At 46.9% G+C, this 24,411-nt stretch overlaps 1 protein-coding gene across 3 annotated transcripts in view; it reads left to right on the top strand.

Moving 5' to 3' along the window:
* The window catches only part of ddr2a (discoidin domain receptor tyrosine kinase 2a), a 140,305-nt gene that overhangs the window by 96,754 nt on the left and 19,140 nt on the right, over positions 1-24,411 (top strand). For all 3 annotated transcript variants that reach the window (XM_078407769.1, XM_078407771.1, XM_078407772.1), the window contains 5 exons: positions 4,882-4,987; positions 11,077-11,263; positions 16,363-16,606; positions 18,642-18,713; positions 22,796-22,932. In XM_078407769.1, coding sequence (XP_078263895.1) covers positions 4,882-4,987; positions 11,077-11,263; positions 16,363-16,606; positions 18,642-18,713; positions 22,796-22,932 — 746 coding nt within the window. The remainder of the gene's footprint in view (positions 1-4,881; positions 4,988-11,076; positions 11,264-16,362; positions 16,607-18,641; positions 18,714-22,795; positions 22,933-24,411) is intronic.

The following is a 24,411-nucleotide window of genomic DNA, read 5'->3' on the forward strand; positions in this document are numbered from 1 at the left end:
TTGCAATGCACTTTTGGAAGTTTAAAAAATATTTCTTTTTATACCCATTGATATGCTTTGATTTTAGTAACAAAAGTTATTTCATCGTTCATCCAGTCTCTCCCCAAACGTAGAGAAAATTATCAAATATATTTTATGAAGTTGCTTTTAACAACTAGAATGTTGAATTGTCTTTAACTCACCCAGTAAGGAGATGAGGAGGAATGTCTTTCGGCTGACGTGGTGAATCTGTGGAATTCACTGCCACAGACGGCAGTGGAGGGCAAGTCATTGGGTATTTTTAAAGCGGATAGGTTCATGATTAGCAAGGGGTCAAAGATTACAGGGAGAAGGTAGGAGAATGGGGTTGAGAGGGAAAAATAGGCCAGCTTTACAAGGAGGTTGCCAGGATTCGAGGGCCTGAGCTGCAGGGAACGGTTGAGCAGTCCAGGACTCTAGACTGTTCCAGGGTCAGTCCAAGAACATTCTTGGTGATCATACAGAGGTTTAGAGAGGGTAAATGTACAGAGTCTCTTCCCTAAAGCAGGGGAATCACAAAACTGTGGACATTGTGAGAGGCGTAAGATTTAATAGGAACCTGAGGGGCAACATTCTACACAAGGGTGGTGGGTATATGGAACGAGCTGCCAGAAGAGGTAGTTAGGGGTGACAACGACCTCACTCCCAAATACGGGACAAGGTGATGTCACCGCCCCGCGCCCCATGTGACCTCACCCAGCCAGCGGCCACGTGCTCCCGCTCCATCAATGGCGGCTGCCCAGGCCGGGAGGCGGGTTGCTACACAACCTCTGTAAGACGGCGCCCGGGCCTCCGGACCTAGGCTGTCCAGAACTAAAATGTCGGAAACCTAGAGTGTGGGGACCTAAACTGTCGGGGCCCACAGTATCGGGGCCTACAGTGTCAGGGCCTACAGCGTCCGGGCCTACAGCGCCCCCCGGGCCTAATACGGGACAAGGGCGATCCCGTATGGGACATACCAATTTAGCCCAAAATACGGGATGTCCCGGCTAATACGGGACAGTTGGCAACCCTAGAGGTAGTTGAGGCAGGTACTATTACAACATTTGGACAGGTACATGGATGGGAAAGGTTTAGAGGGATATGGGCCAAATGCAGGCAGGTGGGACTAGTGTAGATGGGGCATGTTAGTCGGCACGGGCAGGTTGGGCTGCAGGGCCTGTTTCCAGGCTGTATGACTGTATGATCGAATGGCGGAGCAGACTCGATGGGCCGAATGACTTAATTCAGCTCCTTGGTCTTATAGTCTTATTATGGCTTTAACTGTAGCCCCGAAGCTGTTATTGTTCTGACCCGAGATAGACACGAAATGCTGGAGTAACTCAACGGGACAGGCAGCATCTCTGAAGAGAAGGAATAGGTGACATCATCCATTCCTTCTGTCCAGAGATGCTGCCTGTCCTACCGAGTTACTCAAAGCATTTTGTGTCTATCTTCGGTTTAAACCAGCATCTGCAGTTCCTTCCCACACTTTGTTCTGACCTGTCAGCCTCGGTACTACCTTGCAGTGCTAAATCGTGCCTCGCACTTTGGAAATCTCTGTCAGCAGAGGTTGTGAAAGTCGCACAAATTCCACACTGGCACACTCCAAAATGGAAAAGAGATTTAAGCCGACTGTAAACAAATGTAACTATCATTCTCCCTGGGGATTTAAACAAAGGCCAAGCTTTCTTCTGGATGCAAACCTCAAGGCTACTGAAATCTTGTGGGTTGGCAGGAGAGTGGATTATAAAGTGAGTCACAATCACAAGAATACTTGGCTTGGTTTTTTTCTTTCGCCCTGATTTTCGGGATTGTTAACAAAGGAAGGAAGCAAAAGAGAGACACAAAAAAAACTGGAGTAACTCAGCAGGACAGGCAACAACTCTGGAGAGAAGGAATGGGCGACGTTTTGGGTCGAGACCCTTCTTTAGTTTGACCCTTCTTCAGTTCTTCATTCGGAAGAAGGGTCTCGACCCGAGACGTCACCCATTCCTTCTCTCCAGAGATGCTGCCTGACCCGCTGAGTTACTCCAGCTTTTTGTGTCTATCTTCGGTTTAAACCGGCATCTGCAGTTCCTTCCTACACCAAGGAAGGAAGCAGATACATTTACATGCTGTTTTATTACATCCTCAGGATAAACCCAGAGCAATCTTCTACAACGGATTGCTTCTGTAGAGCAAATAAGTGCAGAGGCTAGAAAGTTGGCGTAAATGTGACAAATATTTAGAATTAGATTTAGAGATACAGCGCGGAAACAGGCCCTTCGGCCCACTGAGTCCGTGCAGCCCAGCGATCCCCACACATTAACACTATCCTACACACACTAGGGACAATTTTTACATTTACCCAGTCAATTAACCTACATACCTGTACGCCTTTGGAGTGTGGGAGGAAACCGAAGATCTCGGAGAAAACCCACGCAGGTCACGGGGAGAACGTACAAACTCCGTACAGACGGCGCCCGTAGTCAGGATCGAACCTGAGTCTCCAGCGCTGCATTCGCTGTAAGGCAGCAACTCTACCGCTGCGCCACCGTGCTGCCCCTATGCAGCAGGTCAGGCAGCAACTGTGGAGGGAAAAGTTAATCTTTCACATTGATGACCCTGCATTTCTAACGTTCTTCCTTGGAGTGCAGGAAGATGAGGGGTGATCTTATGTATAAGAGCATGAGGAGAATAAATAAAGTAGATGCACAGTCTTTTATCCAGAGTAGGGGAATAAAAAAAACAGAGGTTATTGTGAGAGGGGAGAGATTTAATAGTTTCACATCCTCTCAGAGAGGGCAGGAAGGAACTGCAGATGCTGGTTTACATCAAAAATAGACACAAAATGTCGGAGTAACTCAGCGGGACAGGCAGCATCTCTGGCGAGAACGAATGGGGGACATTTCAGATTGAGACCCTTCTTCTCTGAGAGGGTGGTGGGGAGATGGAACGAGCTGCCGGTGGAGGTAGTTGAGGCAGGTACAATAACAACATTTAAAAGACACTTGGACAAGTACAAGGATTGGAAAGGTTTAATGGGATATGGGCCAAATGCGTGCAGCTGGGAACAGAGTAGATGGGGCATCCTTGGCAGAAGGGCCTGTTTCCATGTTGTATGATTCCATGACACTCATTGAGTTTGACGTAATGACACTAATTTAGCTTCAGTTAGGCTGCTCCCAAGATGAGGTTTTCCATACAAGGACATCCAAGATGTCTTCATTCTTTAATAACGTGGTTTCCCTCCTTCTGTTATGGATCGATCCCTCTCACGTGTCTCCTCTATGTCCCTTAGTTCTGCTCTCACTCCCCGTCCCCACCAAGTACAGAGTTCCCCTGGTCCTCACTTTCACCCCTCTAGCCTCCACATCCAACACATCATCCTCCGACATCTCCGTCACCTCCAATGTGATCCCACCACTAACCTACAAACTCCCACAGCTATCTAGACTAGACTATACTGCCTCTCACAAAATGCTGGAGTAACTCAGCAGGTCAGGCAGCATCTCAGGAGAGAAGGAATGGGTGAAGTTTCGGGTCGAGACCCTTCTTCAGACTGAAGAAGCACTTTTTTTTGCACTCATATTGCACTCATTAATATATTCATTTCTGTTTATTTATGTTATCTATGTGCATTGCGTGTGCACGCCTGTTATGCTGCTGCAAGTAAGAATTTCCTTATTCAGTTGTTAGTACATATGACGATTAAAACGCTCTTGGGTATTTATTCACAAAATGCTGGAGTAATTCAGCAGGTCAGGCAGCATCTCAAGAGAGAAGGAATGGGTGACGTTTCAGGTCGAGACCCTTCTTCAGACTGAAGAAGGGTCTCGACCCGAAACGTCACCCATTCCTTCTCTCCTGAGATGCTGCCTGACCTGCTGAGTTACTCCAGCATTTTGTGAATAAATACGTTCGATTTGTACCAGCATCTGCAGTTATTTTCTTACACTTCCTCTCACCCTGCCTCCTGCAAAGACTATCCCCAGCTCCACCCCTACAATTCTTCCGTCTACGCCGCATCTGCGCCCAAGATGAGGTGTTCCATACCAGGACATCCGAGAAGTCCTCATTCTTTAGGGAACAGGGGTTCCCTTCTCCCATCATAGATGAGGCCCTCACTCGTCTCTCCTCGGTACCCCACAGCTCTGCCCTTGCTCCCCCTCCCCCCCAGTTGCAGCAGAGACAGTGTCCTCCTAGTCCTCACCTTTCACCCCATCAGCCGTCGCTAACAACACATAATCCTCCAACATTTTCGCCACCTCCAATATCATCCCACCACATTCACATCTTCCCATTTCCATCCCTTTCTGCCTCGCGCAGAGACAGAATACAACATATCCCCCCCCATCCCCCCTTGCCCCTGTCTCTACCACCACCAAAAATCAATGAACCAGTCAACTCGCAACGATGTATCATATATCATATCATATATATACAGCACGGAAACAGACCTTTTCGGCCCACCAAGTCCGCACCGCCCAGCGATCCCCGCACACTAACACTATCCTACACACACTAGGGACAATTTTTATATTTACCCAGCCAATTAACCTACATACCTGTACGTACCTATACATAGATGTATACCTCTTAGAATCACACCGTCACTAGCCAACAATTTGCCCATCAGGGAATTTGCCCATTTGCCTGTGGCCGGTCATCTGTTGCCGGCCTTGACTTGTCCCGGTGTTTACTCCGGCATTTTGTGTCAATCTTTGAGCTAGGCTGTTGTCTAGTTCTCAAATGGTTTTCAAAGCAGGACCTATTTAGATTAAAGTCCCATACCAATTGGTGGAAGGGGTGAAAATGCCAAGTGAAATGTGCAAAATGAGTAAAACCAGATGAAGTGCAAATGGTGTGTCTCTGATGTGACTGGTTGATGTCGTTCTACAGATGGCCTTGTGTCTTACAACTGCCCAGTGGGCGACCAAATGTTCTCCTCCAAGACCCCCACGGTTTATTTGAATGATTCGGTCTACGATGGAGCAATCGGTTCAAGGTAACGGATTATGATTTTCATTGTTGTTGTTGTTCGGCCTTCGGGTTGGAAGATGACCATGACTTCACTTTCAGTTGGAGGATTGGTGACTGTGGGTCCAGAAGTGACTGGTGAGGCCAATCCGGGCCCGGAAGGCACGCCCACACGTAGGACACAAGTGGATGGGTGCTGCAGTGGAAGTGGAGGTAGCCCAGGCCTTGCGCGCGGTGCGTTTCCTCTGAGCCTCTGCAGTGCGTCTGTTCTCTGCTGCACGGGCTCCTGTGGTGAGCTTGCTACGCCAGGTTGGACGGTCCAGAGCAAGAGACTCCCAAGTGCTGAGGTTGATGTCCAAGTCTTTGAGGGACACTTTGGGGCAGTCCTTAAACCGTTTCTTCTGTCCTCCTACTGAGTGTTTGCCCTGACACAATTCTCCATACAGAAGCTGTTTTGGCAGTCGACTCTCGGGCATTCTGACGACATGGCCTGCCCATCTGGCTTGGGCTTTCCGTAGGAGGGTGTGGACGCTGGGGATTCCGGCCCGTTCCAAGACCTCTGTGTCGGGAGTTTTGTCCTGCCACCTGATGTGGAGGAGTCTGCTTAGGCAGCTCAAGTGAAAGTGGTTGAGCTGTTTGGCATGTCTGCTGTAGACAGTCCAGGTCTCACTGGCATAGAGAAGAGTGGTGAGTACCACTGCACGGTAGACCTTCAGCTTGGTGGTAAGGCTGAGTCCTCTCCACTCCCAAACATTCTCATGGAGTCGCCCAAAGGCAGCGCTGGCCTTGGCAATCCTGTTGTTAACCTCAGCGTCAATGTTCACCACTCGCGAGAGTGTACTACCCAGAAAGGTAAAGCTGTCGACTGCCTGTAGATTCTGCCCCTTCACCGTGATGTGATCATTTATTATATAACTTATCAATGGGCGTTACAGTGGTGTCGCGGTCGAGTTGCTGCCTCACAGCGCCAGAGATCCGGGTTCGACCCTGATGAAGGGGGCTGTCTGTACAGAGCTTGCACGTTCTCCCCGTGACCTGCGTGGGTTTTCTCCGGGTGCTTCAGTTTCCTCCCACACTTCACAGACGTACGGGTTTGTAGGTTCATTGGTTTCTGTAAATTGGAAGTTGTCCCTCGTGTGTAGGATGGTGTTAGTGTACGGGGTGATCGCTGATCGGTGCGCACTCAGTGGCCCGAAGGTCCTAAAGTCTAAAGTAAGATGCCCTTCACCCCTCAACAATTTGACATCAGCTCTTTTTTCCCCACACAATTTCCTTAAAAAATTAATACAACGGCTAAGATTAGAGTTGACCTTTGCAAACCTCTGTGCCTTTGGAATTCCTGTTTCCACTCTTCAATTCAATCCTCCAGCAATGAATCTAACAAAGTTACAGGACCCTAAGTTCTTTCAGTGTCTAGAAGCACATTAAAAAACATCAATATTAATTAAAATCATTCAAACTGTTAGGCACAAGGAGCTCAATGTATAAATAAACACAAACTTTTCAAACATTGTAAATAAGCTAAGGCTATTCTTAGTTCCTCAGATATAGGTCCCGGATGAATTAAGACCACACACTTCGCCTGCATTATTTCTAATCTGGAGCCATTTATCTGTGAAGACCTCAGCAATAGACACAAGGTGCTAGAGTAACTCAGCGGGTCAGGCAGCATCTCTGGAGAACATGGATAGGTGACGTTTCACAGAGTGCTGGAGTAACTCAACGGGTCAGGCAGCATCTCTGGAGAACATGGATAGGTGATGTTTCGGGTTGGGACCCTTCTTCAGACTGTTTGGCCTAGGGTGAGAAAGCTGGAAGAGAGGTGGAGGTGGGACAAAGCCAGACGAGTGATAGGTGGAAGATAGGCACAAAGTGCTGGAGTAACTCAGCAGCCCAGGCAGCGTCTCTGGAAAAAATGAATAGATGACGCTTCAGGTCAGAACCCTTCTTCAGACTGGATACAGGTGAGGTGGCTAGGAATAAAAAGGAAGTTTAGTTTATTGTCACGTGTACCGAGGTACAGTGAAAAGCTTTTGTTGCGTGCTAACCAGTCAGTAGAAGGACAATACATGATTACAATTGAGCCATTTACAGTGTATAGATACATGATAAGGGAATAACGTTTAGTGCCAGCAAACGTAATGTTTAGCCAGCAAAAAATAACGTAAAGCCAGCAAAGTCCTATCAAGGAGGGTCTCCAATGAGATCAAGAGTAGTTCAGAACTGCTTTCTGGTTGTGGTAGGATGGTTCAGTTGCCTGATAACAGCTGGGAAGAAACTGTCCCTAAATCCGGAGGTGTGCGTTTTCACACTTTTATACCTTTTGCCTGATGGGAGAGGGGAGACGAGGGAGTGGCCAGGGTGCGACTCGTCCTTGATTATGCTGCTGGCTATTGCCGAGGCAGCGTGAAGTGAGAAAAGGAGAGAAGAGGCCCAAATTGTGAGACCAACGGTAGAGATATGTGTGGAAAGGGATGGTGCAAAGTGGAAAGGGGGAGCGGGATTGTGGAAGAAATGTATGTGCTTTCAGGGCACTGGGAAGAGAGGGAGAGAGAAAAGAGTTTGGGGAGGGAGAGGGGTAGGTGAAAGGGTAGTTGGTGAGTTACCTAAAAATGTTCACACCAAAGATAGACACTAAATGCTGGAGTAACTCAGCGGGTCAGGCTGCATCTCTGAGAAAATTGATGGGTGACGTTTTGGGTTGAATCTGAAGAAGGTTCTCAATAGACAATAGGTGCAGGAGGAGGCCATTCGGCCCTTCGAGCCAGCACCGCCATTCAATGTGATCATGGCTGATCATTCTCAATCAGTACCCCGTTCCTGCCTTCTCCCCGTACCCCATGATTCCGCTATCCTTAAGAGCTCTATCTAGCTCTCTGTTGAATGCATTCAGAGAATTGGCCTCCACTGTCTTCTGAGGCAGAGAATTCCACAGATTCACAACTCTCTGACTGAAAAAGTTTTTCCTCATCTCAGTTCTAAATGGCCTACCCCTTATTCTTAAACTGTGGCCCCTTGTTCTGGACTCCCCCAACATTGGGAACATGATTCCTGCCTCTAACGTGTCCAACCCCTTAATAATCTTATAAGTTTCGATAAGATCTCCTCTCATCCTTTCTCGACCCCAAACGCCACACATTCCTTCTCGACAGAGATGCTGCCTGTCCCGCTGAGTTACTCCAGCATTTTGTGTCCATCTTCGGTGTAAACCAGCTTCTGCAGTTCCTTCCTACACATTCAGCACCTACACAACCATTGGGTTGCAAGATACCCAGGTAGAATTTGAGATATTGTTCCTCCAGTTTGCATGTGGCCTCACTCCGGCAATGGAGGAGGCCCAGGACAGAAAGGTCAGTGTGGGGATGTCCAGATGGTGAGTTAAATGGGTTAGCAACCGGGAGATCCAACAGGCCTTGACCGACTGAACTGTCAAATTCATGATTTGTTGCTGATATGCCTTAAGAATCCAGTGGTGAAGCGTAGAGAACCAGAGCAAACAGCTGTAACTTCCACAGGCATGGCCTGAATTTTATGAGGAAAACTGCCCCTGGTTAAGCAGGGAATTGCTGGCATTTTTCACAAAACCTCGGCCAATATTCCAACGCGAGTCTATACACAAGGCTCCTAGGTGGCAATTAATAATTCGATGACAAACTGGAAAGATCTCTTTCAGTAAATAATTTCCAGGAAAAAGCAGCCTGCTTGACTGGAACCCCACTCAGTTCCTTCCACCACCAGCACACCATTCTACAGTGCGTCTAGTCCAATGTCTTTCTTCACATTCTCCACTCGAGCTCTGAGTGAATCTCCTAAAATGTCGAGCATGGGAAGGAACTGCAGATGCGGGTTTAAACCGAAGATAGACACAAAATGCTGGAGTAACTCAGCGGGACAGGAAGCATCTCTGGAGAGAAGGAATGGGTCGACACCCTACTTCAGACAGTCTAACCTAGGGTCCCGACCCAAAACATCACCTCTCCATGCTCTGGTGAGATGCTGCCTGTCCCACTGAGTTATTCCAGCAGTTTGTGTTCCTGGCGTACACACACGCACGTACACACACATTCATTGTGTACGCCAGCACCTGCAGTTCCGTGTTTCCACCTAAAATGAACATATGCTTTGATGTAGAAACAAATAACTGCAGATGCTGGTTTACAAAAAGATACACAAAGTGCTGGAGTAACTCAGCGGGTCATCCCTGGAGAACAAGGATAGGTGATGTTTTGGGTTGGGACACTTCTTTAGCGATGTGCTTTGATGTGCACAATGGCGCAGCTGGTAGAGCTGCTGCCTCACAGTGCCATAGACCTTGGTTCGATCCTGACCTTGGATGCTGTCTGTGTGGAGTTTGCACATTGTCCCTGTGACCGCGTGGGTTTCTTCCAGGTGCTCCGGTTTCCTCACCCTTTCCAAAGTCGTGCAGGTTTGTAGGTTAGTTGGCCTCTGTAAATTGTTCCTAGTGTGTAGGGAGTGGATGAGAAAGTGGGACTAGTGTGAATGGGTGATCGATGGTCAAGGTGGACTGAGTGGGTTGAAAGGCCTGTTTCCATGATCTAAACTAAACTAAATTAAGCAGATAATTTGTTCATTGGATCATAAAACTCCAATAAACACTTCTAAAGTCACTTTGTGGGAAAATGTGTAGGTATTATTTTTATTAATCTTCTGCTATGTGCAAAATAAATAAACTGCCGATGTGCAAAAAGTAAAATGTTTCTCATTAGAATTCCACTCCTTGTAGTGATTTTCCACCAGAGTCATTCGAAGCTAGGGTTGCCAACTTCCTGACTCCCAAATACGGGACAAGGTGACGTCACCGCCCCGCGCCCCACGTGATCTCACCCAGCCAGCGGCCGCGTGCTCCCGCTCCACCAATGGCGGCCGCCTGGGCCGGGAGGCGGGTTGCAGGGGGTTTGGAACCGTCCGGGCCACGTTTGAACCACACCATCAGTGGACCGTGCATAGACTGAAGGACGCAAAATGAGCCTGCAAAAGCAAACGCCCAGCGATTTTCTAAATCAAATCAAAGGGAGGCCAGTGGTGGTTAAACCGAACTCGGGTATGGATTACCGAGGAGCTTTAGCATATGGATATATGAACATAGCACTGGAACAGGCAGAAGAATATGTCAACGGTCAGCTTAAGAACAAATATGGAGATGCATTTATTCGAGGCAACAACGTGTTGTACATCAGCACCCAGAAGAGAAGACTTTAGATGATGTTGTGGACTGAAGATTGATTTTTGATTTGAAAGGCACAATTATTTTAATGTAACAAAACTTTTCTTTTGAAAATTTAGTTTTCTACACTAAATCTTAATACTGGTGGTTTCTCGATAAAGAATGATTTAATCCATATCTTAGGTATTTATTCACAAAATGCTGGAGTAACTCAGCAGGTCAGGCAGCATCTCAGGAGAGAAGGAATGGGTGACGTTTCGGGTCGAGACCCTTCTTCAGACCATATCTTAGTTTGGTTTTCCAGATAATGGCTGTGATGTATGTATCAAACGTGACGTCTTATTCTGACTGGTACTTGCCTATTTTGGAAGTTTTGTAGACAATTAAAGGAACATGCATGTTTGTATAGAAGCTTATATACTGCTGAAAACATTGTGAACAAAGGACTTGATGTACATGTAAAAAATACCCTCCGTTAGCCAGCGCCCTGGCCTCCGAACCTAGACTGTCCAAAGCTAAAATGGCAGAAATCTACAGCGTCGGGACCTACAGTGTCCGGGCCTACATCGCCTCGCCTCCCCCCCAGCCTAATACGGGACAAGGGCGGTCCCGTAAGGGACAAATCAATTTAGCCCAAAATATGGGCTGTCCCGGCTAATATGGGACAGTTGGCAACCCTATTCAAAGCCAAGTTCTGTCCAACTCTTAAAACAAACCTCCTTCGTGTGCAGGAAGGAGCTCCAGATGCTGGTTTATACCGAAGTTAGACACAAAGTGCTGGAGTAACTCAGGTAGCATCTCTGTAGATAAGGAATGGGAGGCGTTTCGGGTCGAATCTGAAGAAGGGTCTCGACCTTTTGGCGAAAAGGGATGGGTGATGTTTCGAGTCGGGACCCTTCTTCTAAACCTCCTTCTTGTTCCTTTGTTCTTAGGATGGTTTCTGAAGGACTCGGGCAGATGACAGACGGCGTCTGGGGTTTGGACGATTTCACTCAGAGTCACGTCTATAACGTGTGGCCAGGATATGACTACTTAGGATGGCGGAACGGCAGCTTTGAAAATGGATTCGTGGAGATCTTGTTCGAGTTTGATCGCATCCGGAATTTCACTGCAATGAAGGTGCAAATTTTTCAATAATCAGTGAATTTTTCTTTAATAATAATAATAATAATAATAATACATTTATTTTATATAGCGCTTTTCAAGATACGCAAAGACGCTTTACAAGCAAACAAGACATAAAAACAAACAAACAAACAAAAGATTTGTCCTGACGGAGAAGCGGCGAACAAACAGCGCCAGCGCCCTCTCACGTCAGGGTCCGGCAGAAAACAATAAAGAACACAAGACACACAATTACAATTTGACATAAACAACCATCACAGTGATCGCTCCAGGCACACCCTCACTGTGATGGAAGGCAAAGAAAGTCTTATCTCCTCCTCATTCTTCTCCCGTGGTCAGGCAGTCAAACTGCTGCCTCGAGGCGATCGAGGCTCCCGACTTTTGAAGCCCCCGCCGGGCGATGGAAAGTCCCAGGCCGAGCCGAGCAGGCCGATGAAGGTCCTGAGCCCCCATCGGGCGATGGAAAATGCCGCAGCCGAGCCACGCAGGACGATGAAGGTCCTGCGAGCGGGTCGATCGAACCTCGCGCTTCGGGGCGGTCGAAGCTGCTACGGCTGGAGCTCCCGAAAGCCGGTCGCCAGACCTGCGAACTCCCTCCACTCATTCCTTCTTTCATCCCAGTACCCAAACTTCCATCCATCCAACTCTCAATCTATTCATCCGTCCCTATCCGTCCATCCCTTCATCCATCTATTCATCCCTCCATCCATCCATTCCTCCATTCATTCATCCCTCCATCCACCCCTCCACTCATCCCTCTGTCTTATCAATCCAACGCTCAATCTATTTTATCCATCCCTTCATCTCCATCCCTCCATCCATCCCTCCATCCCTCCATCCCTCTCTCCCATCCCTCCATCCATCTCTCCATCCATCCCTCCATCCATCCCTCCATCCATCTCTCCATCCATCCCTCCATCCATCTCTCCATCCATCCCTCCATCCATCTCTCCATCCATCCCTCTCTCCATCCATCCCTCCATCCATCCATCCCTCTCTCCCATCCCTCCATCCATCTCTCCATCCATCCCTCTCTCCATCCATCCATCCATCCCTCCATCCATCTCTCCATCCATCCCTCCATCCATCTCTCCATCCATCCCTCTCTCCATCCATCCATCCCTCCATCCATCCCTCCATCCATCTCTCCATCCATCCCTCCATCCATCTCTCCATCCATCCCTCTCTCCATCCATCCCTCCATCCATCCATCCCTCTCACCCATCCCTCCATCCATCTCTCCATCCATCCCTCTCTCCATCCATCCATCCATCCCTCCATCCATCTCTCCATCCACCCCTCCATCCATCTCTCCATCCACCCCTCCATCCATCTCTCCATCTATCTCTCCGTCTTTCCCTCCACCCATCCCGCCCTCCCACCATCCCTCCATCTATCCAAGGGTTTCTTTAAAAATAACGGGACATCTGGTCTCTACTTTTTTTAACGTGATACACAGGGGTAACCGTTATTTCTAAACAAACTCAATGTTTCCATTGTCTTTAAAGTACAGTTTGGTACTATTGTGAAATAAATTAATTGTTACTTCCTTTTGAGGTTCAATAACAGCTGAAATGATTATATTTATATAATTGCCGTTCTTTGTGGGTGGACACGGAGGTTTAAGTCAGGGAACATCATTCCTGCACATAATTGTCAATCCGATGCTTAGGTTGGGAGAAAAGCCAATGTCCCCAACAGACGCTGTTCTTGGGCTCAGAATGCTTGTTAAGCAAAACAATTCTAAATGAGAGGCTTTGAGAGCTGGACTGTCCAGGACCTGCAACTCCCACCCTTTTACATTGCAGTTTAAACACCATCATTTGCGTTGATGGCATTCACTCGTAGCACAGTAGGGTGGCACGGTGGCGCAGTAGAGCGACGCAGCGGTAGAGTTGCTGCCTTACAGCACCAAGACACCCGGGTTCAATCCTGACTATGGGTTCTGTCTGTACGGAGTTTCTATGTTCTCCGTGATCGCGTGAGTTTCCTCCTTGTGCTTCCCAAAGACGTGTGGGTTTGTAGGTGAATTGGCTTCTTTAAATTATCCCTAGTGTGTAGGACTGAACTAGTGTACGGGTGATCGCTGGACAGCGCAGGCTCGGTGGGCCGAAGGGCCTGCTTCCATGCTGTATCTCCAAACTAAACTAAACTAAACTAAACTAAGCACTCCGTCATACTATAACATACTATAAAAAACATTTGGTCAGGTACATGGATAGGAAAGGTTTAGAGGGATATGAGCCAAACGCGGGCAGGGGGATTAGCGAGGATGGGATATCTTGGTTGGCATGGGCAAGTTGGGCCGAAGGGCCTGTTTCTGTGCTGTATGATTCTGTGGTTGACTTTTCCCAGTGGAGTTTCTTTTGAAAATAAGTTCGAAACCCGGACAGATCCTGACTTAAGAACCAAAAATCTCTTCAATTGTTGCACAAGAATAATTCATTAGAATTCAGTTTCACTAATAAGCTTTATTAATCACAAAATAACATTTTAAAGGGGTTACCATGATAACTGCCGTTACTACAGTGCTTATTACAAACAGCTGGATTTGTTTATGCTTCAGTCATGTTATGAGATGCGGATAGTGTGTAGAACTACAGCTAATTTCAAAGGTTTCAAAGGTCTTTTATTGTCATGTGTACCAATTAAGGCACAGTGATATGCGAATTACCATACAGCCATACCAAAAAAAAGCAACAAGACATACAACTACATACAAGTTAACATAAACATCCACCACAGCAGATTCCCCACATTCCTCACTGTGAAGGAAGGCAATAAAGTCTAATCTACTTCCCTCATTTTTATCCCGCGGTTGGGGCAGTCGAACCATCCAAGATGCAGCCGGCAGTCGAAGCCCCCGCGTTGGGGCGATCGAAACTCCCACATTGGGGCGGTTGAAGCTCCTGCATTGGGGCGATCGAAACTCCCACATTGGGGCGATCGAAACTCCCACATTGGGGCGATCGAAACTCCCACATTGGGACGATCGAAACTCCCACATTGGGGCGATCGAAACTCCCACATTGGGGCGATCGAAACTCCCACATTGGGGCGGTTGAAGCTCCCACATTGGGGCGATCGAAACTCCCACATTGGGGCGATCGAAACTCCCACATTGGGGCGATCGAAACTCCCACATTGGGGCGATCGAAACTCCCGCGTCACTGCTGTCGAAGTCCCCGTGGCTTGGAGTTCCCGGTGTCAGTCTCTAACCAGAGACCGCGAGCTCCACGATGTTAAAGTCCGCAGGCACCCGTGGCAGAGCTCAGAGTCGATCCCTGGCGAAGGGATCGCGGGTTCCACGATGGTAAGTCCGCAGGCACCCACGGTGGAGCTCTCAAAGTCGGTCTCCAGTAAAGGCCGCCAACTCCTCGATGTTAGGCCGCAGTGCGGACAGAGATACAATACGGAAAAAAATCACATCTCCGTCGAGGTAAGAGATTAGAAAAACTTTCCCCCAACCCCCTCCCCCACCCCCCCACATAAAACACGTTAAAGAACATTAAAAACATACATTTAACATATACTAAAAAAACAACGAAGAAGAAAGGGACAGACAGACTGTTGGCGAGGCATCCATTGCTGGTGCCACCCGGTAATGTCATGTATTGACTCAGCTTGGAACAGAGTGATTATACAGATCGATTTCCACAAGACAATTGCCTTAATCTATGTTTCCTGCGCATTATTTTTCATCAGCAGTCCTGAGGAATGGACAAAACCAACTCCAACATATAAGCTGGACAAAATGAAGTGTTGATATCCACACTAAAACTTGTTTAACATTAGGTAAAAGAGAAAATTTGCACACCGGTTTTAGTTCACCAGTGCTATCAAGTTTTTGCTGACATTGGGCAGCACAGCGTCGCATCGGTAGTTGCTACCTTGCAGCGCCAGAGACCCGAGTTCGATCCTGACCTTGGGTGCTTTCTTTACGGAGTTTGTACGTTCTCCCCGTAACCCCGTGGGATTTCGTCAGGTGCTTTCTCCGGGTCCCGACCCAAATCGTTGCTTGTCCATTCCCTCCACAGATGCCGCCTGACCCACTTGAGTTCCTCGTGCATAGTGTCATAGAGTCATAGAGTGATACAGTGTGGAAACAGGCCCTTCGGCCCAACTTGCCCACACCGGCCAACATGTCCCTCCAAACCTCTCCTATCCATGTGCAATTTATGTTTTACTCAAGATTCCAGCATCAGCAGTTCCTTGAGTGTCCAAATTAATAATCTTGTTAGGATTATAGGCCATGGCTGCATTACGGGTAGGGAAAGAGGATGGATTGTGTTCCTGTCGTAAAGTCCCTATCGTGAACGTCTGTAACATCTGTAACTGCCTCTTCTGCGTGACAAAAAAATGCGAGCAAGTTAAAAAAATTAAGAAACTGTGGGCCGGTTTCTGTGCTGTACCATTCTATGTCCAATGTTAAGATATGCTGTGGAAACAATTGGTGATACATGCACAACTGACCAGCTTTCAGTTGAACCAGGAACTGCAGATGCTGGTTTAAACCGAAGATAGACACAAAATGCTGGAGGAACTCAGCGGGACGGGCAGCATCTCTGGAGAGTTTAGCTTAGTTTATTATTGTCATGTGTACCAAAGTACTGTGAAAATCATTTTATTGCTTGTTATAGTCAGCGGAAAGACTATAAAAGACTACAGCCATCCACAGTGTACAGATACAGGATAAAAGGTATAACATATAGTACAAGATAAAGTCCAATTAAAGATAGCTTGAAGGTCTCCAATAAGGTAGATTGTAGGTCAGGACCGCTCTCTAGTTGGTGATAGATAGGATGGTTCAGTTGCCTGATAACAGCTGGGAAGAGATTGTCTCTGAAATTGGATATATGCATTTTCCCACTTCTGTACCTCTTGGGGGCCGATGGGAGATGGGAGAGGGAAGAGGGAGTGACCGTGATGAGTCTGGTCCTTCGTTATGCTGATGGCCTTGCCGAGGCAGCGTGAAGTGCAGATGGAGTCAATGGAAGGGTGAAAGAGCAAGATGTGTTATGCTGCGTGCTCATTTGCAATAGCTTTTGTGTGGAGATTTAACCTGCAATGTTTACCCTTTTTGTTAACTGCAGGTCCATTGCAATAATATGTTCACAAAGGCAGTGAAGATATTCCGGGAGGTCCAGTGCTTCTTCCGCTCGGAGCCAGGGAAGTGGGAGCCCACCCCCGCCACATCTGTCCTGGTTCTGGATGACGTCAACCCAAGCTCCCGCTTTGTCACCGTCCCACTGCAGCAGCGCATGGCCAATGCCATCATGTGCCAGTTCTACTTTGCCGACACCTGGATGATGTTCAGTGAAATTTCTTTCCAGTCAGGTATTGCCATGTGATTTTTTATCTTTTGGTCTCAATGTTCAGTATTTCTTTCCCTTGTGATTCCTACCGTACATTTCTTTCCCTCATTGGATGCTGCTTAACATAATCCTTAGCACAGTGGCACAGCTGGTCGAGCATCTAGCTCAAAGACATGAGGTTAAGAAAATAACTGCAGATGCTGGTACAAATCGAAGGTATTTATTCACAAAATGCTGGAGTAAGTCAGCAGGTCAGGCAGCATCTCGGGAGAGAAGGAATGGGTGACGTTTCGGGTCGAGACCCTTCTTCAGACTGATGTCAGGGGGACGGGACAAAGGAAGGATGTAGGTGGAGACAGGAAGATAATGGGAGATCTGGGAAGGAGGAGGGGAAGGGAGGGACAGAGGAACTATCTAAAGTTGGAGAAGTCGATGTTCATACCGCTGGGCTGCAAACTGCCTTGTAGGTTAATTGGCTTTGTTAAAAATTGTAAATTATCCCTAGTGTGCAGGATAGTGCTAGTTTACTGGGTGGTCGCTGGTTGGCGTGGACTCAGTGGGACAAAGGGCCTGTTTCCACTCTGTTTCTCTAAATGTACCAAGGTACAGTAAAAAAGCTTTTTATTGCGTGTTATGCAGTCAGCGAAAAGACTATGCAGGACTACAATCGTCAACAGTGTACAGATACAGGATAAAGGGTATAATGCATGATAAAGTAAAGTCCGATTGAAGATAGTCCAAGGGTCTTCAATGAGGTAGATAGGAGCTCAGGATCACTCCCTAGTTGAACTCCCTAGTTCAGTTGCCTGATACCAGCTGGGAAGAAACTGTTCCTGAGACTGTATTTTCACACTTTTAAACCTCTTGCCTGATGGGAGAGAGAAGAGATGGGGCAAACTATCCTATCAAATCAGACACCATACATAAATACAATCAAGCCAATCTCGTGCAGCAGGTAGTCGATACATGTACTTATGTCTGGCAATAATCTTACTGATCTGTATGCAACAAAAATAATTTAACTGCATCTTGATGCACATGATAATAAAGGAACTATTATAATAAAGGAACTATTAACTATAAAGGAGCAAAGGGAAAGATGCAGAGTGAAGAATATAGTTCTCAGGTATTTATTTCACAAAATGCTGGAGTAACTCAGCAGGTCAGGCAGCATCTCAGGAGAGAAGGAATGGGTGACGTTTCAGGTCGAGACCCTTCTTCAGACTGATGTCAGGGGGGCGGGACAAAGGAAGGATATAGGTGGAGACAGGAAGATAGAGGGAGAACTGGGAATGGGGAGGGGAAGCGAGGGACAGAGGAACTATCAAAAGTTGGAGAAGTCAATGTTCATACCGCTGGGCTGCAAGCTGCCCAAGCAAAATATCAAATATGAAATATAGTTCTCAGCATCAGTTCCAGAGATTCATTCAGATCCCAATGTAAATCTCTGCAGCAAACACCTCTCAATCTGACAAGAGGTGAAATCTGACTGGGATGGCAGGACTTTCATATGAAGAAAGACTGGATAGACTCGGCTTGTACTCGCTGGAATTTAGAAGATTGAGGGGGGATCTTATAGAAACTTACAAAAATCTTAAGGGGTTGGACAGGCTAGATGCAGGAAGATTGTTCCCGATGTTGGGGAGGTCCAGAACAAGGGGTCACAGTTTGAGGGTAAGGGGGAAGTCTTTTAGGACCGAGATGAGAAAGTTTTTTTTCACACAGAGAGTGGTGAATCTGTGGAATTCTCTACCACAGAAGGTAGTTGAGGCCAGTTCTTTGGCTATATTTAAGAGGGAGTTAGATGTTGCCCTTGTGGCTAAAGGGATCAGGGGGTATGGAGAGAAGGCAGGTACAGGATACTGAGTTGGATGATCAGCCATGATCATATTGAATGGCGGTGCAGGCTCGAAGGGCCGAATGGCCTACTCCTGCACCTGTTTTCTATGTTTCTACGTTTCTATGACTGCTGGTGCTACATTTGCATCTTGAATAGAATTAAGAGATTCATAAAATAAGAATATTTCACAATGGCACGATTGTTCTTGTCTTTGCAGACACTGCGATGTACAACAACTCGGGTGTTTACCCAACAGTGAACATCGACACCACAACCCAGAGTGACATTGGTAAGGAGCTACGGACTCAGCTAAAGATGACCTCCAGACACATTCGAACGCTGGGCGGCACGGACCCGGTGGGCCGAAGGGCCTGTTTCTGCGCTGTATCTCTAAATCTAAATCTAAAAATCTAAAAATCCAGGAAAGTCCGATTTAAGATAGAACGAGGGTCTCCAATGAGGTAGATCTATACCAACATTTAAAAGACATTCGATCAGGAACATGGATAGGAAAGGTTGATGTGCTCCAAAGAGCAATCAGTTTGCAGTGTGTGTTTCAGTATGCTTTAAAACAATTGCCCCTCAGGTTCCTATTAAACCTTTCCCCTCTCATCTGAATGCTATAAACCACCAGCTCCTTAAGTCTAGATAGAGTAAGATCTTGGCCCATGGCATGGAAGACCTAATAGGCCTGGAAACTGGGCTCATTGCACACATTTAACACCTGAGGGCCTCAGATGACGAGAGGTGGCGTTGCCCTCATTAATCAGACAGAGAGTTGATTGATTCGGTCTCGACCCGAAACGTCACCCATTCCTTTTCTCCAGAGATGCTGACTGTTCCGCTGAGTTACTCCAGCGTTTTGTGTCTATCAAAGAGATGATGAATGTACTCACACTATTCCCGAATGCATTTACACCATTACTCAGTACTTTGAGGTACTTTGATGTACTCCCAACGTTCAATCCACTAGCAGTCTGTGCTTCAAGATACTGAGGTTTACTCAATGAAAGGCACCCAAAACTGTTTCAGCCCAAATTCCTTAGAGATGAGTCAAATACAAGTACAATTGTCTTGAAAGTATTAATGATCTATTTTGTATAAACCCTCTTCCAACCAGCTAATTGGCCGACTCCACTCGGTTTCATTTCAGCAAGGAATAAAGTTTAATTGCCACGCATTCCAAAGAGATTAACTGTCACTGACCGTAGAACGCAAACAGGATATATTTCAATTACTGACCTGAACTGCTTCCAGTTAATGAATCAGCCAATGTGGCACACAAGTCTTGTTCTGTTTTCGTGCCTGCGTTTATCGTATCTCATTCTCCTTTAAGGTCCATGTTGGAAGACTGTTTCCTCTCATTGGTTCACACTGGGGCGTCATACACAAGTACAGCACAGGAACAGACTCTCCAGACCACAATGTCTGTGCCAAACATGGTGCCAAGATAAACTATTCTCCTCAGCCTGCACGTGATTTGTATCCCTCCTTTTCCTGCACATAAATGTGCCTATCCAGAAGCCTCTTAAACACCACTATTGTATCTGCCTCCACCACCTCTCCTGGCTCCACCGCCTCTTCAGGAACCCACCACCCTCTGTGTAAAAAAACTTGCCCCACACATCTCCTTTCAACTTTCCCCCTCTGAACTTAAAACAATGCCTTCTAGTCTTTTACATTCCTATCCTGGGAAAAATGGTTCTGACAGGCTATATCTATGCCTCTCATAATTTTATACACTCACATTTAATGCATCTACTGCATTTGGTGTTCCCGATGTGGCCTCCTTTACATCAGCGAGACCAATCATAGACAAGCGACCCTTTCACCAAAAACTCCAAGGCCTGCTGGATCTCCCAGTTGCTAACCATCTTAATTTGTCCTCTCATTCCCACACTGACCTTTCTGTCCTGGGCCTCCTCCATTGCCCGAGTGAGACCACACGCAAACTGGAGGAAGAGCACCCCGTATACCGCTTGGGTAGCTTACAGCTAACGGTATGAACATGTATTAGATGTACGAGAGGACAGAGGATCTAGGGGGTAGAGGAACTGAAAGAAATTGGCATTATGCGAGAAATAGTATTGGGTAGACTGATGGGACTGAAGGTTGATAAATCCTCAGGGCCTGATGGTCTGCATCCCAGGGTACTCAGGGAGGTGGCTCTAGAAATAGTGGACGCATTGGTGATCATTTTCCAATGTTGAATGGGTTCAGGATCAGTTCCTGTGCATTGGAGGATAGCTAATGTTATCCCACTTTTCAAGAAAGGAGCGAGAGAGAAAACGGGGAATTACAGACCAGTTAGCCTGACATCGGTGGTGGGGAAGATGCTGGAGTCAATTATTAAAGAGGTAATTAAGGTGCATTTGGATAGCAGTAAAAGGATAAGTCCAAGTCAGCATGGATTTATGAAAGGGAAATCATGCTTGACTAATCTTCTGGAATTTTTTGAGGATGTGACAAGTAAAATGGATGAAGGGGAGCCAGTGGATGTAGTGTATCTAGACTTTCAGAAAGCCTTTGATAAGGTCCCACATGGGCGATTGGTGGGCAAAATTAGAGCACATGGTATTGGGGGTAGGGTGTTGACATGGATAGAGAATTGGTTGGCAGACAGGAAGCAAAGAGTAGGAGTAAACGGGTCCAATGGCAGGCAGTGGCGAGTGGAGTGCCGCAAGGCTCAGTGTTGGGGCCGCAACTGTTTACCATATATATTAATGATTTGGATGAAGGAATTAGAAGTAACACTAGCAATTTTGCAGATGACACAAAGCTGGGTGGCAGTGTGAACTGCGAAGAAGATGTTAGGAGGTTGCAGGGTGACCTGGACGGGTTGAGTGAGTGGGCAGATGTGCGGCAGATGCAGTATAATATAGATAAATGTGAGGCTATCCACTTTGGCGGCAAAAACAAGGAGGCAGATTATTATCTCAATGGTGTCAGGTTAGGTAAGGGGGAAGTGCAGCGAGACCTGGGTGTCCTTGTACACCAGTCATTGAAAGTTGGCGTGCAGGTACAGCAGGCAGTGAAGAAAGCTAATGGCATGTTGGCCTTCATAACGAGAGTTGCACATGGAGTTGCACATATTTCTCCCTTTCCTCCTCCCCCTGCCCCTTCCACCTATATTCCTTCCTCTGGCTTCACAATTCGCACCTTTTACAACCTTATCTCACACTTTTAGTCTCTTCATCTCTGGCCTTTATCCAATCATCTAACTATCACCCCCCCCCCCCCCCTCCTTCTCCCCCCTTCACCTGTATCCACCTATCACTTGTCAGGCTTCTATCGCTTGTCACCCATTCCTTCTGTATATAAATATATATTATTTTTTAAGTGAAGTCTAAAGTAAAACATTGTTTTTTTTAGTACAGGCATCTTGTCATGTCATCATTAAAAACCTCTGTTGTACATGCTTGTTATTTAATCATGAGGTTTTGTTTCATTCTTGCTCGCATGCCATGCCAGACATCAACCCAATGCATAAAGTGGACGACACTCGAATCCTCATCCAGAACAAGGGGTCACAGTTTAAGGTCCAGAACAAGGGGTCACAGTTTAAGGTCCAGAACAAGGGGTCACAGTTTAAGGTCCAGAACAAGGGGTCACAGTTTAAGGTCCAGAACAAGGGGTCACAGTTTAAGGGAAGTCTTTTAGGACCGAGATGAGAACGTTTTTTTTCACACAGAGTGTGGTGAATCTGTGGAATTCTCTGCCACAGAAGGTAGTTGAGGCCAGTTCATTGGCTATATTTAAGAGGGAGTTAGATGTGGCCCTTGTGGCTAAAGGGGTCAGGGGGTATGGAGAGAAGGCAGGTACGGGATACTGAGTTGGATGACCTGGGTGTCATAGTGCACCAGTCATTGAAAGCAAGCATGCAGGTGCAGCAGGCAGTGAAGAAAGCGAATGGTATGTTGGCATTCATAGCAAGAGGATTTGAGTTTAGGAGCAGGGAGGTTCTGCTGCAGTTGTACAGGGCCTTGGTGAGACCGCACCTGGAGTATTGTGTGCAGTTTTGGTCTCCTAACCTGAGGAAAGACGTTCTTGCCTTAGAGGGAGTACAGAGATGAGAAAACATTTCTTCACGCAGAGAGTGGTGAGTCCGTGGAATTCTCTGCCACAGAAGGTAGTTGAGGCCAGTTCATTGGCTATATTTAAGAGGGAGTTAGATGTGGCCCTTGTGGCTAAAGGGATCAGGGGGTATGGAGAGAAGGCAGGTACAGGTTACTGAGCTGGATGATCAGCCATGATCATATTGAATGGTGGTGCAGGCTCGAAGGCCGAATGGCCTACTCCTGCACCTATTTTCTATGTTTCTATGTGTGTAATCCATCGTAACACTTCCCATTCTCCCCATTGTGCCCTCAGACATCAACCCAATGCATAAAGTGGACGACAGCAACACTCGAATCCTCATTGGATGCTTGGTGGCAATTATTTTCATACTGGTCGCTATCATCGTCATCATCCTTTGGCGGCAGTTTTGGCAGAAGATGCTAGAAAAGGTCTCGATAAGCTTTACTGAAGACTTTCCCCAACTCTGTTTTAGGAGCCGCACTTTGCCTTCCCTTCCGTACGGGATATGGTGACTGTAGTCATAGATGTCAAGGAACACAATCCACTGATGAGAGGGGAAGAACAGATATTAGGGAATTGGGATTGGTGGGAATGAGCTAACATCATTGGAAGTAGGGCAGATGGATAATTGAGGTGGACATTTTCCATCAGAAACTGGCATTCTGATGAAAACTCCAGCTCACCACAGTTAATTGACCAGTCCTGCTCACAAATGCATTGTGCATCACCAGCATTTGATGGTGTCGGGGCCATACCCTGGGAGAGATTGGATAGACCAGGTCTGTTTCCCTGGAGCAAAGGAGAAGGGATGGGGCACCTTACTGATGCATACAAAATGATGAAGGGGAAATATGGGGGGGAGATGGTAAGAATCAAGAATCATTTTCTCTTTGCGTGGGTGTCCAAAACAAGAGGGCTTAAGTATAAGGTTTCAAAGGTTTCAAAGGTCTTTTATTGTCACATGTACCATATGCGAATTACCATACAGCCATACGAAAAGAAAAAGCAACGTCACACAAATACATAAAAGTTAATATAAACATCCACTACAGTGGATTCCCCACATTCCTCACTGTGATGGAAGGCAAAAAAGTCCAATCTTCTTCTCTTTATTTCTCCCGTGGTCGGGACAGTCGAACCATCCGTCAGGGCGATCAAAGCCCCCGCAGCTGGTGGGCCTCACTATAGCACTGGAGGAGGCCCATGACAGAAAGGTCAGACTGGGAATTGGAGGGGGAGTGGAAGTGCTCGGCCACCGGGAGATCAGATTGGCCAACGCGGACCGAGCGCAGGTGTTGAGCGAAGCGATCGCCGAGCCTGCGTTTGGTCTCGCCGATGTAAATAAGCTGACATCTGGAGCAGCGGATGCAATAGATGAGGTTGGAGGAGGTGCAGGTGAACCTCTGTCTCACCTGGGAAGACTGTTTGGGTCCTTGGATGGAGTTGAGGGGGGAGGTAAAGGGGCAGGTGAAATCTATACTGGATTTCATTTTATAGACTACCATGTAGGTGAGTATTACATCAGCTAATGTAGTTGTAATACTTTACTGCATCTGCCCATGATCAAAGCACACACAAAGGTTATTTTGGCCTTCGAGCACAAAGATGCAAAGTGGACATTGACTGAAAAACGAGTGTTTATTTCCCACCTCTACCTGTTTAGCTTTCCTGAAATCCGATAACTTTTGTGGCCAAGTCCATTCTGCAGAATTTAGCAATAATCAGTTGATTTATTCAGAACAAATGTGCACGCACATAAGAACATAGCAAGAGTATAGGCTACCTAGTACTTCAGGTCTTTTCTAACTCAATTAAATTGTATTTAGTTCACTTCTTAACTCTGATTCCCCACTTGCAAAACTGATGCAACCAAACCTATCAATTATGATTTTGTAATCTGCAGTTGA

Source organism: Rhinoraja longicauda, chromosome 11, assembly GCF_053455715.1.
Source record: "Rhinoraja longicauda isolate Sanriku21f chromosome 11, sRhiLon1.1, whole genome shotgun sequence".
Classification (NCBI taxonomy): domain Eukaryota; kingdom Metazoa; phylum Chordata; class Chondrichthyes; order Rajiformes; family Arhynchobatidae; genus Rhinoraja; species Rhinoraja longicauda.